The sequence below is a fragment of the Cynoglossus semilaevis genome, chromosome 20, assembly GCF_000523025.1.
Source record: "Cynoglossus semilaevis isolate Cse_v1.0 chromosome 20, Cse_v1.0, whole genome shotgun sequence".
NCBI classification, from domain to species: Eukaryota; Metazoa; Chordata; class Actinopteri; order Pleuronectiformes; family Cynoglossidae; genus Cynoglossus; species Cynoglossus semilaevis.
In genome coordinates this window covers 499,345-521,157 of record NC_024326.1, presented here as the reverse complement: position 1 = coordinate 521,157, position 21,813 = coordinate 499,345, and the positions used below count along the sequence as shown (strand labels likewise).

Genomic DNA, 21,813 nt, shown 5'->3' with positions numbered 1-21,813 from the left:
GTCAGGCTGATGCTGACGGCTGGTCATGTGTACTGGCCCATGATTCCCTGGGGCTGTGACTGGTCAGGATACAGTGGATTCACAAAGACCAGCAGGGGGCATAGCTGCAAATGCGCCAGGATGAAAATCCTGGTGGAGACTTTTACCAGTTGTTCCGGCGGCGTTCTTCAGGGCACATCCTGTGACCGTTTTCCTCAGGTTAGCGACGCGTAGCGCGTGCCTGACCTCACACTCTCTAGGCGTCGGAGTTAATCCGCTGCGAGGCACGGAATACAAACTAGCTGTCTGCGGTGGCTCCACCTCAATGCAGGGTAGGAATTAATTCAGCTCCTCCACTCTGGTGTGAAGTCACCTTCAGCAGCTCCGAGTCGCTGGACCCGTTGCCACACCTGTCTGCTGTTGTTGCCGTCCGAGTGGTCCTCGAACCTCGTCCTCCTGTAGTCTGACGTGAATTATTATGCCGTCCGGAGCTTCTGGACACATCGGTCCACTCTGACAGTGTCCACGTTTGACCGCATGTGAACACTTGCACGACGGAGCGTTCAGAAACGTGCCACTTAGTCCTTCCCGAAGCGTTAGCACGTACAGATTTACGCAAGGACGTGACGCAATATGGAAGGGCTCGTGGAGAGATCACGTTTTTAAAAAAATGGTTTAAATCTTTATCAGTATTTTAGAAGGCCGTTAGGCCTATATTACAGTTGTTAAAAAAAATTCAGTGTCAAACATATGACCCGCGGTCAAAAACCAGCCTGCTGGGGTGTTCAATTCGGGCCCGCGTGATGAATTTAAAAAATAAAATTCTATTTTATTAAATATAAATTAATAATAATATCTAATATGCTTCAATATATCTTTATATTAGTTACTATATATTAGTTAATTATTGTACTAATTCGGCCCACATAGCAGCTAATTAGGTTGTATTTGGCCCGTGAACCCGACCGAGTTTGACACCCCTGCTTTAAGTCAAGTGACTTTCTATCACATTTTTATGTGTGACCGAAATATATTCCCAGCCCTGCATAGAGCTGTTTGGAACTGTGACATTTGTGGCTCACTGTGCAGTAAAGAAGAACCTGTGAGTTTACTCCCAGTGTGTCCAGCTGAGCAGGCTCTCCCTCCAGCTGTGATCTGACTGCCACCCACGGGCGGAGTAATTGTTCTCCGACGGGTTCTTACCTCTTATTCTCTCTCAGTGTCTGACGCTCCGGTGAGTCCCAGCTTGATTTGGCGCTTGTTCCGGCCAAAGGACAGCGCTCCACCGGAGGTGCTCGTAGCACGCGGTACACAACCTGCAAAGCGATGAGAGTCGATTAGTGATGTTTTCTACTAAATATTGAATGCGAACACACACACACACCGGTTGATCCGGAGAGAGAGTGCAGACATCTGAAAGCATAACAGCATTAACTATCAAAGAAAGTATTGCATGAAAGAAGCCTTGGATCTTTGTCAATCAATTGAACAGTAGCCCCAAGAACTGTAGAGCGAAAAAGATGTAATAAAATAGAACGTTAAATAGCAGAAAAGAGAGAGCTGATAACAGTCGTTAGCACGATAATAACTGAAGCGCTTGATTTTTGGGGTATTTTGGAGACATCTAAATTTGTATCGCAATATTTCGGGGTGGAAGGAAGTAAGGACAAATAAACGTGCCTTCTTCTTCTTCTTCTTTTTATTCTTCATTGGTCGGTTTCGGTTTTTAGGATCCCTGCTACCTTTTTACACACTGCACCTTTAAGAAGAAATTGATAAATGAGGCCCAATGCCTGGAGCCAAAGGGCTGTTTACAGTGAAAATGGATCATAAACTGGTCCGATTCATAGCAGCGTCCGTCCGAGATAAAGTGCTAGCTCGCAGGTAGCTTTTTCTCCCCAAACACAAACCCGATAGAATATTTTCGTCGGTATCTTTCGGGTCAGAGACTGACATCTAGCAGGTTTTCTTCTTCTGCAGACATGCACCTGACATGAGCCACGGCCCCGAGGAATAAGCAGATGAGTCAATCTGTGGGTTGGAAACAGTCGAAAGCCTTCTATACTGAGGTCAGCTGGAGAGAGAGAGAGAGAGAGAGAGAGCCTCGGGAGAGTTGTATTAAACATATGAGCCTCTGTTTGGTTCACAATGAGAGCAGATCCACTGTATATGATGCAACAACTCTTCTGTGTGCTTCAGTTGATGCTCTGACTCTTGGCCCCTCACTCACTCTCACACGTAGATCATGAGCTCCTCCTGGTGTCGCCAATGTTAAATGCAACAGACGCGCTCATGCTGAGCAGCTTTCAAGCATGAAAGCAGCAAGGGGAGGGGGGGGTTAATTGTTAGCTAAGAAGTTCTGCAGACTAAATTAGCTTCTCTGTGTGTGTCTTCTCACCACCTATTCAGTACAATTCCTGGAATAGGTTTGTCGAGGCAACGGTGCTAACGATTAGCGACGCCCGGTTTCTTGAGGCAAATGAGGCAGAACCTGTTTTGATCGTGCTTCCATCAGGGGTTAGAAAGGATGCGAGGTGAATTGTCCGTGTTTGTGGTACGATGACCATTTACTGAATTGCGACTTGAGATCTGGGCCACCGTAGCTACAAAAACAGTTCAGGAGCGGGATAAACATGGAGGACGGGCGTCCTTGAACCTGTCTCTGCCACGGACAAGGATATCTTATCAGTATTTCAGCCCAAAATCACATGGTGTATACCGTTTATTACACTAGCAAAAATGAAGATCATCTTTACAGAAATGAAAATGGCAACTGTACCATCAGATTTCACGGTATCTTTTTTTCTTTTAATGGAACTCTGCAAAACACAGCTTTGCTGCTCTGGCTAAAAAGTCCGAGTCCATGACCTTACAATCCCCCACTTGATGGTTTTTCTCATTGCGGCGGACACAGCTGAGACACAGGCAGCCAGATTAATCCAACCACATTGTTACAAGGGACAGGTTATCACAAAGCTGCCTTCCTCTGCAGGCCCACAATCAGTCCGGGAATCACAAATCGCTTTTATTCTACCCTCGTTGCCATTACTCAACCTTATAGACCTGTGTCTTTTAATCAAAGCAGAGGGAAGTTTGAGATTGAAGTGAACGCACAAATGAAAAGTAAAGTACTATGGTCCTGTTTACACGGTGACGATGTGATACGACTCCAGCACTAACAAAATCTGCAGAATACCACTCCGGTCCCTGCAGTACATATGCCAAGCCTGTACGTGGCGCTGTGTGAACCATGCTAACACCAGAAAACTGGAAGAGAACCCACAAAGCAGAAAACCTTGAAGCAGCCAAACGTTACGCTATGTATGGTTTGCTTGAATGTAGCAGAAAAAGAAGTGGTAGAGTTGACCAAACAATCTAAAATTAAGCCACAGTAGCTAACAACAAAAAAATCAAAAAACCAAAAATGATAAATGTTAGCTAAATGCAAAACCAAAAACTACAACAATTCTATTGTTTATAGTTTATTTCCTGCGTGGTAACTGATAAGAATTCTATTGTTTCTATTGTATTCTATTCTACTGTATAGTTTATTTCCTGCGTGGTAACTGAAGTACATGGAGTCAAACCTAAGTATCGTACTTGTTCTTATATTAATATTTCTTTGACTACAGCCACAGCTTATACGTCGGGCAGTTTGATAATAGACAATAACTCCTATTTTTCGCTTGATTAAATTCGAGTTCTCCATTTCACCTCTGTCAAAGCGACAGAACAACTTAAGGAGATACTGATACGGCATTGAACTGGCGCGTACTGCATTTTGAGGCACTTTCATCACAGTCCTGTCACTAAAGCATCAGTGCCAGACTATATTTAGGATACATCAGTTGCAGTAGTCTTAGAAGTCCCGGAGCCCCCTGCACGGAGAGGTAAGCTGTGACGGAATTCATGGATTGGCTGTTGGAGCAGATGTGTTAGTGTTGGTGTGCTAATAAACCCTTCCTCCCTCGTCTGCCCGGTGTCATACAGCTTTCATCATAATGGTGACAGCACATTTGATGACTCACATCACCACTTATTCGTTCACACACTGGGTTATTTATACACCGATTTTTTTATCTTCTTTTTATTTTTTAAACCTAACGGCAGCCACTGCAGATGTAAAAGGACAAGCAGTAATGGAGGTGCACACTGCACAGCCTGGATCTAATTATCCTTCGAAATGAAAGTAACATCAAGGTGCGGAGTAACAAGTGTACGACTTGGGTTACCATGGCAAGGCAGCACCAGCTCTTTTTTTGGTGAAGTTCAAATGAGTAGGAGTTAAAGTCAATGTTTCTGGACAAAAATATTTAAACGAAACAATACACTTACCCTTCAAATGCTAGCGTTGGTTCGGTGATAAAATCCCATTAAATGGAAAATAAAAGAAGAGTTTGTACGAGTCATCTTGAATAAACACATATTGTTGAAGGAGACTTTGGGATTGGCTTGAAAGAATTACTTTTGGGCGTGTCCCTTTATCAATGTTTGCCATCATGATAGTCTTATATAGGGCCTCCTAGTGGCTGGCGAGGGACATTTACTGGCATGCATTATTTTCTATTTTCCTCTAAACAGCAAGAGCACTTACGTAATTTATGACAATTCCGTAAAAAAAAAAGATACAGTAATTTCAATCAAAAAATCAAAAACAAAAAAGTTAAAATGTTGGCTTAATGTAAAACCAAAAACTGCTTTATTGTCTATTTTCCTCTAAACAGTATCATCACTTATGGAATTTATAAAAATTTGAATATATATATATCTTCAATTGAATTCTGAGCACATTTTTCAGAGACTTTTCAACATTTACCAAACTACTCGTGTGCACACTTGCAACAAGTTGCCGTACGTGTCATTACTGAGCGAGACGAGGTCAGCTCACGTCCGTCCTCACAGTGGAAAATAAATGAAATCTCCCTCTTGTGACTCAAAGGTATGCCGTAGACATAAATCTTAAGTGAAAGGATGGGATAGAAATCAATCAGCAGATGTTACTCAACCCATCTGTGATTTCTGAAGCAAACTGTGAGAAAGACATGTGAGTGTCAGTCTCCTAATCATCGCTGTCAGTGCTGAGGGAAAAAAAAACACACAAAAAACCCCCCACTTTTTATCGCTGTCAGTCTGAAACCAACCGTGAACCAGGTACAGCTTTGGCTGTTGTTCAAGGCTCATGATTGACTCCGGGGACAAAAATAGCTTTGGGTCTTTTATTGACAGGGAGGAAAATAATCATTAAATCAAATTTAATGGCAGGGAAACGCACTTATAAATTAGATAGAAAATCATACAATCAAACAATCCAACACTAGCAGACCCCTTAAAAAAAGGAAGTACTGCATTGTCCGGACTATAAGTGGCCCCGGAGTATGTAAGCAAAAGGATAAAAAAAACAGAAACTGGTACACTCGTCTAGAGCGCCCTCTAGCGACTCTCAGAGAGTATATAAGCAAAAGGATTAAAAAAAACAGTGCGACTTACAGGAGAATCAGAAACTGGTGCACTAGTCTAGAGCGCCCTCTAGCGACTCTCAGTGTGAAAATAGTCGCAAACCCAGCCGAAGGATGAAAAAAAAGTGCGTCTTATAGTTCAGAAAATACAGTATACAGATTTGATGCTAGCACCTTGATTCCTTCTTTTCCTAAGACAGTAGTAAGGTGGGAAAAATCTAAGGAAAGATGAGAGTGATGCAGAAGAGAGGGGTGAGAAAGAGGGAGGAAGGAAAAGAGAAAGGATTGAGATGGAGAGAGAATGGAGGAATGGGTAGGGGAGGAAAACTTTCCTGTGAGGGAGAGGGCGAGAGGGCGAGAGAGAGAGAGAGAGAGAGATACACGGACTCATGTCAGCTGAGTCTCACTGACTGCATCGTCAGTAAGGAACAGTCGAAGGGACCGACACCCAGACGTAGGACTGAGGCGATGAGAATTTTCCCTCCGAAAGAATCCAACAAACTCCACATCATCGTATAAACTTCAGGTGAGTGCCTGTTCCAGGTTCCAGTGAGTGAAAACTTATTTATCCTAAACATTCAACAGGTTAATTGACCGAGCTTGATGCCGAGGATAAATGTGTTGTTTCTTGATGCAGCGTGACTACAAGCGCGTGGCTAAGTCTTTTGTTTAAGCTCATTCTCTCACCCTGGCACAGCCAACACTTGTTGCTGCCGTTGAGAGACGTTAGTTGCTGGTGCTTAGTAACAACGACGACTGTGAGAACGGGTTAAATATAGAACGCTAGTTGCGGTATTTAGGTGATCTCGCCGAGAGTTCAGTTCAATTAATTCTCTAATGACATTTTAGGTTCTCGTGGCGGTAGAGTAAACACAAGCAGCTCAAACTTTTAGCATTTTCTCCAGCGTTTGTTTCTATAACATTACAGTCGCCTATCTGCATTAACTTCCTACTAAAATACTGACAATACTGTGGATTTTTTTACTGTCAAAATTTACAAACGGGCCGGATTAGACTCCATAGCGGGCCAGTTCTGGCCCTCGGACCGTATGTTTGGCTACCCCTGGTCTAAAACCACAGCCAAAAGTAACATCGAAATCGATAATACTCAGGAATCACCGTAAACGGGAAAAATATTTTTGATCGACCAAATCGATAATACTCAGGAATCACCGTAAACGGGAAAAATATTTTTGAGCAGTACCGTATATGAAAACATTGCATTTTGACGTTGTTTTATTCGTCATTCTTTGCTCTATGTTCAGAACTGGAACAACACTCGTCATGATGCCGCCATTCAACTGTTCCCTGGAAGTTCTCCTATCACTTGCTACGACTGTTCACAGCAAAATCAACTGTCCGGAGACAGTTCTGCTTTGCGGAATGAATGTCTCGCGGTTGTTGACCAACGCCACTGAGCAAGACCTAGCCGACGTATGTTTGACTGAGGACGAGTATCTGGCCAGGTTCCTGGGACCTCCACGGTCACCCATCTTCATCCCTGTCTGCGTCACCTACCTCACCATCTTCATGGTGGGCGTGCTGGGCAACTCTTTAACTTGTGCGGTCATTCTGCGCTACAGAGTAATGCGGACGCCGACCAACTACTATCTGCTGAGTCTGGCGGTTTCTGACCTGCTGGTGCTGATCTTGGGCATGCCCCTGGAGCTCTACGACATGTGGAGGAACTACCCTTTCCTGCTAGGAGAAGGGGGCTGCTACTTCAAGACCTTTCTGTTCGAGACCGTGTGCTTCGCCTCCATCCTTAACGTCACCGCGCTCAGCGTGGAGCGATATGTGGCCGTGGTGCACCCTCTAAAGGTCAAACACATGAGCACGCACGCACACGTCAAGAAGGTGATCATTACTCTGTGGATTCTGTCCATGATTTGCGCAGTGCCCAACACCAGTCTGCACGGGATCATGACGCTGCCTCCAAAGTTTGGACGCCATTTTCCTCGATCCGCCATCTGTCGTACGTAAAGTTTTTTATCTTCTTTTCAGACCCGTCAGCCTTAAAGTATTAATAAAGAGATGATGCAAGAGATTGCACCATTTTTAGAATTATTAGAACTGCCCTTGATAATGATAACCATCAATTTCTAATTAAGGAACACAGAGATAAATCCAGAGCTGTTCAAAATGAAGTTTCTTTGTATAATTTAGAGGTGTCAAACATACGGCCCGTGGGCCAAAACCAGCCCACCGGGGGCTTCAATATGGCCCGCTTGATGAATTCAGACTAAACTAAACACAATGTTCTATCACCATCCGCAGATGTGGTCAAGCCCACCTGGATCTACAACCTGATCATCCTGATTTCTACAGTTGTCTTCTTCATGCTCCCCATGCTAACAATTAGCATTCTCTACCTGCTCATTGGCCTTCAACTCCGCAGAGATAAGTTGGTGGTCATGGTTGACTCCAAATGCATCTTCGGGACAGAAAGTCTTTCCAGGTCCCGTAAGCAGAAACTCAGCAAGAGGAACGTGCAGGTCACCAAAATGCTGAGTAGGTATCAACCAGCTAATTGGAGCAATCGTCACTACCAATGACCTTCAAAGTGACTCCATATGATCTGTGTTTTTTTTTCATGATCTGATCCAGGTGTGTTGGTGGTGGTCTTTGGTCTCTGCTGGGCTCCCTTTCACGTGGACCGACTGATGTGGAGCTACATGGATCCCAGCTCTCCACATCACCTCAAGATCTTCGAGCACGTCCACATCATCTCCGGGGTTTGCTTCTACCTGAGCTCAGTCGTCAACCCCATCCTCTACAACCTCCTGTCCAGTAGGTTTAGAGAAATGTTCAGTCACATGACATGTTACTCCCGCAGCTCGTCAAGATGCTCCGGTATCCACATGTCGCATCGAAGAACCTCCAGCGACAAAACGTCCAAGACTGCCAAATGGACTTAAGGAAGACAAACCGATGTCATCGCTATCATCATCGCCACAGAATGATCCATAAGGAACATCCTCAGATGTGCTGAGTGCATAAACACTGAGGTTCCTACCAAAACGTGGCTTGACTCGTATTTAACAAATACAAAAACTGGAAGAAAAAATAGAATATGTAAGTGTATTAAAGCATGGTTTAAAAAAAAAACATTAGAATATGTAAGTGTATTAAAGCATGGTTTACAACGTAATGAAATGTCATTTACAGTGTTATTTATTTCTCAGAAAATATTTTAAACAACTACGTGTATTGACTACTTTACTATCAATGTGTATTTATGTCATGGGATTAACTTATATGTGTTTTGTATTATGCTAAAAAAAACTGTTGTGTATAAACAGGGTGTGTGAGGCATGAAAGTGTTGTGGGTTGTTTCTTTTAAAATGTCTTTTATTTTTCAGTTAGTAAGACTATTAGAAAAATAGTTTTAAGATGAAGGAGCAAAAAAGATAAAATCAGCTAATAGACTTCAAACAGGTTTACCCATAAATACCAAAAATCATGTCTGGGTTTGTGTAAAAAAAAAGCTGAAATAAAGATACAATTCTACCGTTTCCCTGACTATTCAAACTTCTTTTCATAATCCCTCAAAAACCTATGTCTACATATCACTCATGATTCTTGGTGATTTCAAAAGACTGACTGTGTGTGCTGCACATAAACATTAGTCCAACTGTGTCTCTCAGTCCTCATCACTCCAAGAGCATGGAAGAGAGAATAAAGTGTTGGACATAAAGAAGCCCTCCATCACAGGACAGGTTCTCACCTATTGTAAGGAAGGAGAGTGGAACTGATGGAGCGCAAATGTGGTTCTATTATGACCGGCCGTTAAGGAAGAAGCAGACAGAGAATACAATGAGTCCACATCCTTGACCTGATGTGATAAACAGTGAGCTGAGGCTCCATCAACTGCTCCATAACTGAGGTAGAGAAATCAGTTTGTAGCACACAGAAAGCCCAAAGAAGGAACTGATCAACTAGCCAAAGTTAATCATTAACTTTCAATCTATTAATCTTTGTATTAATTGTCTACATTCTAACAGGACGCAGATCCAGTCGGTAAAGCAAACACATCGTATTTTTCTCCAAATATTCAGCAGATTAAGGGCTGAAACTTCCCTGCAGAAAACGATGTCTTGAACGGAGCAGGCTGTATGTAAATTCTAGTGAATGTGATTTGACAATTGTTGATACGACTATGACCAGTGATTATGACCTAAGACTGATTGATTATGATTATGAAAAATCAGGTTAAGAAACTCTGCTGCATGCATGAAAAATTTAGGTTAAGTTACTCTGCTGCATGAACTTGCTTTTTAAGCTACCACGGGCCGTACATAAGGACTTGGCGGGCTGCATTTGGCCCCCCGGGCCTTGAGTTTGACACGTGATCTAGGACATAAAAACATCACACGAGTCTAACTTACGCTTGGGAGCCATAATGAAGGGCAAAAAGTTCCCACAAAACAACACAAATGAAGGAAAGTGAATGTAGAACTAAAGTCTGGCACACAACCGGACAACGTAAACATGGCCGTCTTTCTTTCTTAATAAATGTATGGGAGGTGTTAAACTCCAACTGATCCAGAGTGCGCGGCAATCTTTGTCACCCAAAAGAGTTAGAGGTCTATCTTTAGCATAAGCGCCGATTCTTTGCTCTAAAGAGATAGCCCATAAAGGAAACAGGATTTGTGTTTACCTGTGTTCGTCTCTCAGTGACTCATCTCACAGCGAAGAAGCCAGACGTCTCCCATCCTACAGCAGCACTGTTGCAGGTTGTACTTTCATCACCTCCATCTCCTGGTTTGCCCCTGGAACAGGATTGGTTCCTTTAAAAGAATGGATAATCACAATCCCACAGTTTCTAGGGCAGAGGTGTGATGATCAGGATTTTCCTTTACCTCCAACAGCTTTGCTCACACCGATCATTTCTGTAGTGTCACGGTTGGGCCCTAATGTCTTTCATCTGGAATCCCAACAGCAGTGAGCTCCTACGCCGGGAATTATTCTAAGAGCAGACAGACAAAGCATGGGTCGGTGTTCAGAAAGAAATAAAAAAAAGTAATTTAAAAGCTGTAAACGGTGGTAAATAAAGCACAACAGTGCAATGATTAAACTCTGCCACTGCATCAGGGTTTTTATTGGCTGCTTGTTACACCAGTTCCAGCGGGTGAGATTAGTTTACCCACAAAGCCAATGCCATTACTGGGCTTCTGTTGCAGTTGTATTGTTCTCACATGTCAGATACTCATGTCGCCTATGATTTCTCCGATTTATCTAATATGGGCCGACCACATTAGCATAATTGATTGGTCAGAAAAAAAAACAGGTCATATTAGGGATGTCAGATAATATGGGCCGACCACATTAGCATAAGTCATGTTAGGGATGTCAGATAATATGGGCCGCCCACATTAGCATAATTATGAAATATCTGTAAAAATCGTTTTTGATGATGATGTGTGCCTAAAAAATAGTTTGGGGCAAAAACGGCAGTATATGAAAATAAAAGTGGTGGCAGCATTGCAGCTTATTTTATTAATACTTAATAATCAGGGGATTCACATCCTTCAATAGGTAACCTTTTGTCTTTGTTATTCAAAACAATACAAGGTCTATGTTATTTATTTTATGTGGGTATTTTTATACGTTTGGCAATTTTATAATTTTTTAAATTTTAAAATAATTTAAAAATTGTTTACCAAACTGTTACAACAATTTATTATGTAACATGTACTGATGTAAATTGCTGCAATGCCTCTACTGTTCTCAAGCTCAAGTTTTTTTCAAAATAAAAACGTCGTTCAGAACTACACAATATGTAAAATGGAAATCCAAGTTATGAATTCCTGTGCAGCCCTGTATCAATTGACTACGTATAATTCAGGTAAACACATTAAGTAGCAATTATTACCGCTCACAGGGCAGCCATTTTGAAGCTGTTTGTATCTATATGTCACCACGTTCCTAAACACGGCTAATGTAAACATGAAGAGTTCATGGTGGCATTACTGTTGTCCGTTTTTGCGTTAATTAAACATTGACAATGATACAAGCTATGGTTAGAGCTCAAAATTAACATTTAAATTAAAAACATGTGGTGGTGTTTATTATACTCACCTGCTCGAGCTAATTGCTACATGTAATATCTCTTCTGGCCTATGATTAACTGACACAGTAAAAGCGCCCAGAGCAGAGAATAGACTCAAGTTAATTATGTTTGGTATTAATTGTGGTTTCTGTTCTATATCACACAGACACTCAGTAAAATGATTACCTCAGGAAATTACTGTTTATTTATTTATTATTTTACTTGCTTATTTTTAGGCACATTTCTTTATTTTTTTTTTGCAAACCTTTTCTAATATAAAACATTTTAAACAATGTATCTTTGGTATTTTCTTAAATGTTTGGCTTATTATATTATTTTTTATTATTTATTAATATTTTATTAGCTAAAGTTTGCATTAGCTGACTTGATCTATATTTGTGCCATCTCAGAAAAAAGGGGGAAAAAACCGAGCAATATATGTTCTATATATTAAGATTTTTTTTTGTTTACTTGTGAAGAGGTGTTTATCAGGTGAATTTCATACAAAACAATAAAATCCCATTCCAAGTGCAGTCTTTTAAACTGAATGTTTGAGTCAACAAAGTAAAGGTTTATTTCTCTGAGATAAATGAGAAAAACAAAAACAAAAACAAAAACACTTGCTTTTCACTTTGTTCGACGTTGTAAAAATAAAAGAGACATCCAAAATTAAGCATTATTTGAATGAAATAAAGAAAAGCTAGAGTCAAACAAATCTGTATTTAAACACTAAAATATAACACGACAAAAACAGAGCGACAACTCTTCTGAGTTGCGTTTTTTGGATAATTTGATGGGAGGCGCCGAACCCTCCATCAAGTTCAGTAACAATACAGATGCAGGTTTACGTACTACTAAAATAATAAACTGAATATTGGGCTAAAAAAAAGGCAGTAAAGTGTGAGAACTACACACTGTAACATTTAATGTACAGAATCTCCCTTTACCAACCTTCAAAATCTCCTCAGTTTCTGACATTTTTGGGGACAGTATTTTTGCTCAAACTGGGCCACGTTAAACTTCCTGGTGCAGCCCTTGTAGTTCATGTAGCGGATTTTTCCAAAAACTGGCCTTTCTGCCCAGCCCTGGTCATGGACCCCACAGATGGCCCACATGCAGCCTGCGGAGAATGAATAGAATAAATTAATGAAGAGGAACAGATACAGATGGAAGGAAGGAAGGAAAGGGGGAGAAAAAGAAAAAGTGTAGACAAACAACACACTGAATCAATTCGTGTTCTCACCAACAACACCATTGGGGTCCTGACCGTCGAGTTCATAGCGGTCGTTGAGGTACAGTGCAATGGACAGCGCCTCCTCTGGTGAGGACGTCCATTCCAGGATCTTCTTAGCCCAATACATTCTTAAAAAGCCGTGCATCTTTCCTTCCCTCACCATCTGGTACTAAAGAGACATTGGACAAAATGTTTAATGATATGGATCGAATTTTCAAGCTGTTCCGACGCCGGGCAGCCTCAAGCAACCATCTTAACCAGCTAAATATATGCTAATCCTGCTATACATTTGTAGAAAAGGTTATTTATTAGATGTTTAAACTTCCGTTTTTTTAAATACCTACTGGCGATTTGGAAAACATTTTAGATGACTTTATACAAATAAAATAAAGACAATAAAACCAGGTTTGACAAATGGTGGCACCTGTGCTGCATTCCACAAGTTATCGTGCGTCTTGGCCTTCTCTAGCTCCTGCAGCGTGTACAGATACGGCCGTTCATCTTTGGCGTGGTCTCTCAAGGTCTTCTGAGCCCATTCGTGCGCCCCTGAGGAACCAGTTCAGTTCAGTTAAGGCTGTGATCACTCATTCCAAACATTTTCCAGAAGGGAAAAAAAAAAAACCTTCTGTGATGCCAAACTGCTGGCAAATCCAATAAAATAATTTATTAAACAACACCAAGGTCAAAGAATGACTCAAACTCTCTCCCCACCCTCCACTCTGTCGTATTTCTTGTTGTAAAAGCAGAAATTGTCCGCCAGTTCCCGACGCACCACCAGCTCCTCGATGAAGGACGTCACAGACTCGGCGGCACTTTTGCCGTTTTTCTGAACCTGCAGAGCCACGCGCTGAGCCGACAGGTGGCCTGATGAGAGATTAAAACAGAGAGAGAGAGATAAAAAGATAAAAAGTCAGTAACAAATTTACACTGACAAAACTGACAAAACTGACAAAAGATCAGGATGAACAGTAAAGCTTTGAAATCAAGGACACGGTAAGAAATGACAGACTCTTTGATTTGATGCTGTTCTGTGAACCAGCATTAAAGCTTGTGACTGAGCTAATTATTACGAAAATAAAAAACTGAAAAAAAAAATTAATGTCTGGTCAGAGACAATCCTTAAAAACAAAGGGAGGTTCTTGGTGCAGCAGCTCATAATCTACATTTTACTGCCATGTGAGATTTTATGAACATTGGACCAAAGTCTCTGTTTTTAAATGATCTTAGCTGTTGGGTAAAAAGCAATAAGTCATTTGCTGAAATTATTTTTTTTTTCAGTTCTTGTCATTACATTTTTGGTCATTTTTTTTTTAATTTACCCACATTTACTATATATTATTAAAACTAGTCAGAGATTATATCCGGTCAAACCACTGGTAAATAAGAGAAATGCCCAAGGACAGGTTAGAGGTTGCACAATGGTTCAGTCAAATCATGCTGATGTAAAACCTCACCCCACTGTGTACAACTACAAAAAAAAAAATTTAAAAAAATTAATATGTCCATAAATCACATGCTCACTCGCAAATACAACCACAGAGCAATGGCTTCTCCGTCGTGATTGATAGCCAGACTAATTGAGTGAATGGCAGCGTGCTTAACAGACCCTCTCACATTCTGACAAGCAGGGAAATCAGGTGTCGGTGAGTAACGACGGCTCTGTGCCACTCGCAGATGAGTGATGGCCTGACCTAAGCGGCTGTATGGAACTCAGCCATTGTTAATTTGATTATGTGCTGTACAGGTTTGCTTTAATCACTGTGACCTGTCAAAACACCCAGGAGGAAAAAGGAACACGACTCGGAGCCCTAAAAGTTTTATCTGGAGAAACATGTTGGTTTTTAAATGTAAAACAAAAAATGATTGTATCCAAATGTATATTCTTCATTATATAAATTGAAGTCATTTCATGGCTTATTTTATTTACAAAAACTTAGATATCTACTGCTAAGATATTTGTTACCATTTAACAAAATGATTAAAACCTTGAGTTATAATTCTATTTGGTTTATTTAATGTTTGTTTCAGTTGAAAAATGTTTGTCTTGCTTACCTTTGACTGGCTTTCAGTATTTTTTTTGGCAACTAAATGGTTTAACTGTCGTCTTCAATATTTGTCACTGTTTAGGTTCATCCTGACACTATTAACTTTGGTCACTTTACATAAAATACTTTCTTCCGTTTCCTTCCTTCTCTCCCATCTGGAGTGGATGTTATATTAACCCAACAATCTTGACATTTGCGTCATGACAAACTGACCGAAGTGGATCCAGGGTGAGAGCTGACTGAGGGCGTTGATGTTGGGGTCGTTGCGTTGGTTACCAAAGAGCTTGAGACGAAAGTCGATGAAGGACTCCAGCATGGCCATCCCCCCACAGGTCCCCGGCTGAGCCCAGTTCGTCTCCTTCACAGTTCTGTCCACCTTCAGTGAGGACAGAGTCTGGTCCCAGTCTATTTTCTGCAAGGTGGAAAACGGATGAATTAGCAGAGGTCTTGTTTCTTTCTTTAAAACATCACATCAGAATATGAACAAAACCACAATCTGAAAGTTCTCTCCACTCACTTTAGCTTTTTCTCTTGCCGTGAAGGGATGTCTCTCCACCAAAGGGAATCCTGTCAGGAACTCAGTTAAATGCTTCGTGATTTTCCCTCTGATCGTCCTGGCGGCATATTCAAGTTTAGGTGAAGCCACCCAGCAGGGGACAATATTATGGGCATCAACCTGTGTGAAGAAAAATGGGGCTTTTTAAGAGACTTGTTATAAGAAAATAGAAATAGAAATACTATTTTAGGTCACAATCTTCACCTGTATGATGGGGATGTCCGTTGGCAGTCTCTTCTCCACATCCTCCAACCACTGCAGTGGTTCTCTGAGCGGAGAGAAGTCAGTCACCACCGCTCCCAGACTGTGGCTGGACACAAAACCGGGAAGAACTTCAGCTGCCGAGCCGTGGAGGAGGTGAAACTGAACATTTAAGGCTTTACATTCCTGTTTGAAAAGACATTTCTGATTAATCAATTGCTTCTGATCAGAATCACATAACAAATTTGCACTGCAAATTTTAATATCCATATACATGCTATGGTTGTAGATGTCAATTTCCTGTAGGTAATGGGAATGTCTATTTGTCTGCCAAACATACTTCAAAATATCATAGAACTAAGTGATAAATATAGTTCTTGTGTTTTTTTGACATTCTAATTTACCTTTGCCACTTCTTTCAGACCTTTGAGCATGAAGCTGTAGTGTCTCAAAGTAGACAGCGTTGATTTGGGGACCATCAGGCAGAAACAGATGTGCAGAGGGAGGTTTTTTCTTGCTGCCAACTTCTGTGCGAAGATCAGGGCCCAGTTATCTGAAACACAGGGAACAAAAATAATCTTTCTTAAAATGTGGGAATCAGAAATAATGACAAAAAGGGACCTTCGGTATTTACCTTGGACTCTCTGGTCCCTCAACATCCAGTACACAACACCCGCTGAGCCCCGTTTTATCTTGGCGTCACGTATGAAACGAAGTCGTTTTTGGTTGAACTCCATTTCCTTTTGCTTCGTCCTCTTCTGCATCACCAGGTTCTGCAGCCAACCTCCAGACTCCGGCTTCTTCTTCTTCTTCTCCTCCTCCTTCACAGGAGGTCCTTTCTGCTGTTTTGCCTTAGGAGCTTTAGCTGCGGAGCTGGCCTTTCGCTTTGTGCTCAACATGGCCGCTTTACAGGTGAACTTCTCGACCAGCAGAGAGAGAACTTTGCTCAGGCTAGAACTGGTACAGGCAAGGAGCTTTAAGCTTGATTTTGCTGGAGTAGGAGATAAGCTGTGGAGGAAATGGAGAAGAGGACTTGAACTTTCTAATATTTTCTACTAACAGTAAACAAAATTGAGGTAATTTTGTAAAAGAAAAAGAAAACTGTTAGTATCACTAAAACACAGACGTTATTCCAACCACAAACCTATTCTGTTTACTAAATACTATATATATATATATATATATATATATATATATATGCATCGTTCATTCATTTTCTAGAGAAAACCTCATGGACAGTCCATAGTGCCACTGAGACAAACAACCGTTCAACTCACATCGATATCTAGAATAATGTGTCCATTTAACCCAACCTGCATAAACTTTCGGTAAACTTTGACCGAAATAAAAGGAAGGCTATAAAACCAGTGTATTATTAGCAAAAGAAGGCTAATGTATCGAAGTTAAAAACAGATAAACCCCATGGAGGCAATAAATAAGTTAACCTTAGGCAAAATATGCATTTGTTGTATGTACATTTAAACTTTTAACAAGAACAGACAAAATAATGAAACGAAATGAAGCGTAATAAAACGGAAAAGACAAAAGAAACACCCCGTGGTTTTGCGCTTTTGACTGAAACTTACCTCCTTGAAATGACGGTCATACAGCGGTTAATGCACTAGCATTAAAAGTTGCACTGGTAAGTGACCTGAAGACTTGAGAGTTAAATTCAAACTGACCGGAATTAAAGGCTGCAACGACCAAACACACCTGCGTTGGCACGAGTAAAGCGTCATCTAAAAACATGGGTTTCGTAACGCTGTGTTTTGAAAAGGTTTAACTACATTTACAGCCATGCAATGGGCATCTTAACTGCGCACGTGCAAATTACGCATATCCGGTGGCTTTAAACAAAAAGGCGGATCTATGTTGCCTTCACGTACTATCAAAAACGTAGTTTTTTACGTTCCTAAGTTTTCACCCCTCAGATACGGGTGGCGACTATGGAATTTATTCTAAAAATATACAAAACTCAAATAGTATTTAATGATTATTCATGGTTGCAGAACGACAACAAAACGGTTTTAGCAAAACGCACAAAACGAACAAATTTCACAAAAACTTCTTTTTTCAAATCTTCTTAGCTGGACGCGAAGGCACTCACTGTTACAACACATGCGCATTTCTTCAGGGGTTTCCCGTGTGTTTACAGCGCATGCGCAAGTTAGTTTACGTTTCGATCAGGAGGCGGGGTTTCACGTTGTAGCTGATGTCTTATAAAAGAACGAAGGATTGCCACAGTCTATAACACAACATTGATTCTCTTTTTAAACACGTATAACTGAAGTTTCGTTTTTTTTTCGCCATGAACAAAAGCCGCTTTGCAGCGGGTCGAACTAGACGATCAGCGGTTCCCGACAAGGTGGACATGTCGTTAGGTAAGGCTCGGCTAACGTGAGCTAATGCTATTTACAGGAGTAAATAAAAACAAAGATATGCTAACTTGTTTACACGGCCTCTGATGTAATTTAACAGATGACATAATTCGGCTTAACAAGAAAGAGCAGCAGCTAAAAAGGAGACAGACCACGGTAAATAGGAGGCCTTTCAAAAAGAAAGTATTTTTACAACAGGGGAGAGGATTTGCAACCCGGACAGCAAGTGGATCAACTCAGACAGGTGTGACAGATCGTTTACTGGCTTGCAACACAAACAAATGCATAATTTCTGTCCATCTCACTCTGTAATGCGCGTGTAATGGAGCAAATGTTATCTATATCAGGAGCCGGCATTCCCAGAGGAGGAGCAACTAAATTAAGAAACCGAAGGGTGCCTCCCCTACGACGAGGTCAGGGTGTTATCACAGGACTGGCAGCCAGAAAGTCAACTGCTCTCCTTAAAAGAGCTGGAACGTTGAACAGAATGGCCTTTAACCAGGTAAAGTAGGAACTACTGGAACACATACACCTGTAAAGACGGTTACTAGTGTTATTACCCTGTAAAAGCCAAACCCACAGTTGTTGCCTTGTCTATATATATATATATATACATATATATATATATATCAATTTCTTACATTTCAGAGAACGCGGCAGAAAATAAAGCCCATTTTCCAACGCAGTGAAGTCCCATACAGGAAGCCCGAGGTCCAGAGACGACCCTACAGGCAGCCAGATCCACAGGGAGGACAGAATCCGACGTTGTTTAGGAGACCGTTTCAGCTTCGAAGGCGGTGAGAAACCCCTTGATGACGTCCAAGGAAACCAGGCAGTAGTTTGAGTTTTATTTAAGATATTCATAACTCTCTTCAGCTCTGTATATCATTCCATCATTCACTAGTATCAAGTTAGCAGAGTGAGGCAAAATCTTCGATCTGTTCACCAGATATTACCCCAGCCATTGATTACGATGTTGCACCAAGAATTATTGTCTACTTCATATTAGCAAATCAGCTTAAATTGTAGGATGAAATTAGATGAGCAGAAAGGTAAACGTTTAGCCGTTTCTTTTCACACAGTGCTTTGCCGAGTCTTACTTTCACCATTTCTGCCGGACATTTGCAGACCCCTGCCTCCTGTGCAGCAGACGAGAAGAGACGCACGTCAGGCTACGTTCCTGTTTCGCAGGGGTCTAAAGGTACAGGTGTGATCACTGAGGTCATGACGCTCTCTACGTGCCCAATCTAGCTCTCTTTAAACTTAACTGACTTCTCTCACGTCTGTTGCAGGTACAAGCACAGCTGCAGAAAACCAATCCTCCCGTCAGAACTCGCCAGTGAGTTTTTCCATGGTCTCCGTGATGTTTTTAATGACTGTGTGTGAAGGGGAAAAAAGATGGGAACGAGTAAAATCTCCTGATTTAGGATGCCATTTTAGTGTTTGTGTGATTTGAACTAGTTACCTCTGTTTGTCCACCAGATGGCGCACATCAACAGCGGGCAGCGGAATCTTGACCGTTTCAATCGACAACCCCACAGCTAGGACTCAGCCAGAGTGAGTGTCTGTCTCCCTCCCTCTGGCCACCTGTAATAAACGTTTGTGTTCTGTTTTTTTTTTTAATTATTATATTTCTTCCGTTACTTTTTTGACAGAGCACCCACCGCCTGGACTCTTCATCCCCCAGCTGTTAGTTCTGTTCCTGTCAAAGGGGAAACAGTGGAGAAGAAAATCCCAAAAGGAGTTCCTCTACAGTTTGACATCAACAGTGTTAGCAAACCGGTAATTTAAAATATTTAAAAATAGTCGAAGGAACCATCTGTTCTCTGCGTTTGACTCGTTGACTTTGTTCTTGTCGCAGCAAACATCGATGACTCTCAACGAGCGGTTTCGCATACTTAAAGATCGACGGAGCACCGTGGCACAGAACGGCAAAGGCAGCAGATTCGTCACTGTGGGTTAGACCGCCAGGATCACACTGGGAGTTTCCTCCGTCCTGGTCAGCTCCTACACCTACTTGGTGCCAATTAGACCGGGGACAACGGTGGGGGCGACTGAGTCGTCATCAGAATCGATCAAGTGTCAACCTGGTGTTGGTTTTTAAAATGTTCTGCCTGGTTGTCCCCCTCGTATGCACCTTTTTATTTAGTGGATTTAACTGTACTAGGTCAAAGAGGACCCCTCCCTCCCCCCTCACCTGGCCTTCTTGTTTGGACTTGAACTGTGGACACTTCATGAAGACGTTTTTTTTTCTCCTCCTGTGGACTGCTGTGTGTTTGCTGAGGAAGCACGTAACGCTCTATACATTTGGCTGAGACTTGTTTTGTAATGTTTCTTTAAATAAAATTCTCTTAAAAATCATGTGTTCTCATAAGTCTAACACACTGCGACCCAAGTCAATAGACTTTATTCGTAAACTCCTGGTAAACATGAAGCGAGACGACCCCCCCCAAAAAAAAAAAAAAAATCTGCGACCCACCTGAGGGTCGTGACCCAGTCTTTGGGAAACAATGACATACACAGTTCACTGACACTGTCTTTTTGTGGAATAGACAGGCTTGGGAGCGACTATCAGGACCCGAACCACAACGTTTGACCACCTTTGATGCAAAAGCTGTGTTAAAACAATGAGTTTTGAAATCCGAATATTGCTTTTATTTAAATACATTAAAATTTGCAATGTAACAAAACTATTGGCATATGAAATTCAAACACCATTTAAATGAACAAAAACATGGCTCACTTCATTTTTTTTTTTCTGGACTAGCGTCGGTAACACTAGGTTATTTTTTTGTTGGTTTTTTTTTTTCTCCGTTTCTCTCTCACTCTTTCGGCCACGCGGCATCGACACGTCCTGCATTTACACTGTTCACAGACTATCTTACAATAAGAGTGCTGAATAAAAATGAGGTAAGAAAGTGGTTTGAAGATTACAAATCATGCAGAACATGCCGGACAGCAACAAAAAAAAAAGATTTGCTTTTTTTTGTGTGAAAGAAGAAGTAACAAAATGAAAAAGGTGGATGAAAAAAAAAATACATGTGTGCATGAAAAAAGAAAAAAAAAATTCCACTTACACAGCTTTGCATCTTTGGTTATAAAGTAGGATGAAGGATTTCACAGCTTCTCCCCCCTGCCCCCCCTTCATTCAGGAGAAAATAAACAATATAGAAAATAAACAAGGAGTGGGGTAAAAAATAAAAATGATAGTAATTCACTTGAAAAATAAAACTATAGACACAAATTAATATTTACCACCATAAACATTTTGATGTCAACGGGCGAAGAGAGTTACCCTTCAAAGGCTCTGTAATACTTTATACTGTACAAACAGGTACATTCTGAGTTTACATTTTGGCAACTGCGTTACATTAGTGTTGAGGAGTTTTTTTTTTTTCTCTAATATATATATATATATATAACTGCAGGCTGATGTGTTGGAACACTGGGAAAGAAATCACGTCCAAAGGGCCATGGCGGTTAGACAAGTACTTGATCATAAATGGAAACAATATAGCAGCAGCCGTGTAATAAATAAAAACTCTCAACAGTTGGACTCAGAACGACCCAGGAGTTTCAACCAGAGGTGAGGGGAAAAAATGTCAAAATGTAACGGCAGCAGTGTGTGGCGCTATAAAGACGAACAAACGATAAGATAGATAAGAACCAAAAAGAAAAGACTCCCTCTCACATCTTACTTTACAACAGCAAAGGCTAAAAATAACTCTTGACCCACTCCATTGTCTCGTTTAAAAAAATAATCACTCTCTTTTTTTTTCTCTTTTTTTTAAATCATCTCTACAATCACTCCTACATTTATCCCTTTATGACTGAACAGGGTGAGGGTCATAGTCACGACTGAGGGTCATCTCACCAAACACGTCCGGGCGACGGTTAACAAATTCCGTACGA

General features: G+C 41.2%; 3 protein-coding genes across 4 annotated transcripts; 2 read left to right on the top strand and 1 right to left on the bottom strand.

Annotated features, from left to right (window-relative positions):
* Nucleotides 1-1,182: 1,182 nt before the first annotated feature.
* On the bottom strand, nt 1,183-17,522 carry cpdp (CPD photolyase). 2 transcript variants are annotated; one of them, XR_003053074.1, is made up of 13 exons: nt 17,110-17,522; nt 16,158-16,531; nt 15,928-16,076; nt 15,527-15,709; nt 15,284-15,442; nt 14,980-15,178; nt 13,433-13,585; nt 13,146-13,267; nt 12,731-12,890; nt 12,439-12,607; nt 10,298-10,404; nt 10,096-10,225; nt 1,183-1,295 (listed from the first exon to the last, which is right to left on the bottom strand). XR_003053074.1 is itself a non-coding variant. In XM_025066203.1 (10 exons), exons 1-10 carry the CDS (start codon nt 17,127-17,129, stop codon nt 12,441-12,443), a joined length of 1,686 nt encoding a protein of 561 aa, XP_024921971.1. In that variant the 5' UTR covers nt 17,130-17,522; the 3' UTR covers nt 12,036-12,440. The 2 variants fall into 2 exon arrangements, 1 of the variants encoding a protein (XP_024921971.1); XM_025066203.1 differs by lacking the exons at nt 1,183-1,295; nt 10,096-10,225; nt 10,298-10,404 and having other exon boundaries at nt 12,036-12,607.
* Nucleotides 6,595-8,462, top strand: LOC103395848 (neuromedin-U receptor 1-like). Its single transcript, XM_008333652.3, has 3 exons — nt 6,595-7,410; nt 7,713-7,946; nt 8,043-8,462. The coding sequence occupies exons 1-3, from the start codon at nt 6,645-6,647 to the stop codon at nt 8,351-8,353; spliced, it is 1,311 nt and encodes a 436-aa protein (XP_008331874.3). The 5' UTR covers nt 6,595-6,644; the 3' UTR covers nt 8,354-8,462.
* Nucleotides 17,523-17,689: 167 nt separating the features above from the next.
* LOC103395838 (UAP56-interacting factor) lies at nt 17,690-20,259 on the top strand. The gene is made up of 9 exons (XM_008333636.3): nt 17,690-17,904; nt 18,002-18,145; nt 18,249-18,403; nt 18,550-18,698; nt 19,030-19,102; nt 19,194-19,240; nt 19,384-19,458; nt 19,557-19,683; nt 19,763-20,259. The coding sequence occupies exons 1-9, from the start codon at nt 17,832-17,834 to the stop codon at nt 19,862-19,864; spliced, it is 945 nt and encodes a 314-aa protein (XP_008331858.1). The 5' UTR covers nt 17,690-17,831; the 3' UTR covers nt 19,865-20,259.
* The last annotated feature ends 1,554 nt before the right edge of the window (nt 20,260-21,813 follow it).

Bases quoted from the DNA above. Each gene is read 5' to 3' on its own strand.
- LOC103395848 (XM_008333652.3), top strand. From the start codon at position 6,645: ATGAAAACATTGCATTTTGACGTTGTTTTATTCGTCATTCTTTGCTCT. The intron at 7,411-7,712 runs GTACGTAAAGTT...CACCATCCGCAG, and splicing joins TCCTCGATCCGCCATCTGTC to ATGTGGTCAAGCCCACCTGG. The intron at 7,947-8,042 runs GTAGGTATCAAC...GATCTGATCCAG, and splicing joins GCAGGTCACCAAAATGCTGA to GTGTGTTGGTGGTGGTCTTT.
- cpdp (XM_025066203.1), bottom strand. From the start codon at position 17,129: ATGACCGTCATTTCAAGGAG. The intron at 15,443-15,526 runs GTGAAGATTGTG...TTCTTCACACAG, and splicing joins CGGACATCCCCATCATACAG to GTTGATGCCCATAATATTGT. The intron at 12,608-12,730 runs GTGAGAACACGA...CATTCTCCGCAG, and splicing joins GGACCCCAATGGTGTTGTTG to GCTGCATGTGGGCCATCTGT.
- LOC103395838 (XM_008333636.3), top strand. From the start codon at position 17,832: ATGAACAAAAGCCGCTTTGCAGCGGGTCGAACTAGACGATCAGCGGTT. The intron at 18,404-18,549 runs GTAAAGTAGGAA...CTTACATTTCAG, and splicing joins ACAGAATGGCCTTTAACCAG to AGAACGCGGCAGAAAATAAA. The intron at 18,699-19,029 runs GTGAGAAACCCC...GGACATTTGCAG, and splicing joins CCGTTTCAGCTTCGAAGGCG to ACCCCTGCCTCCTGTGCAGC.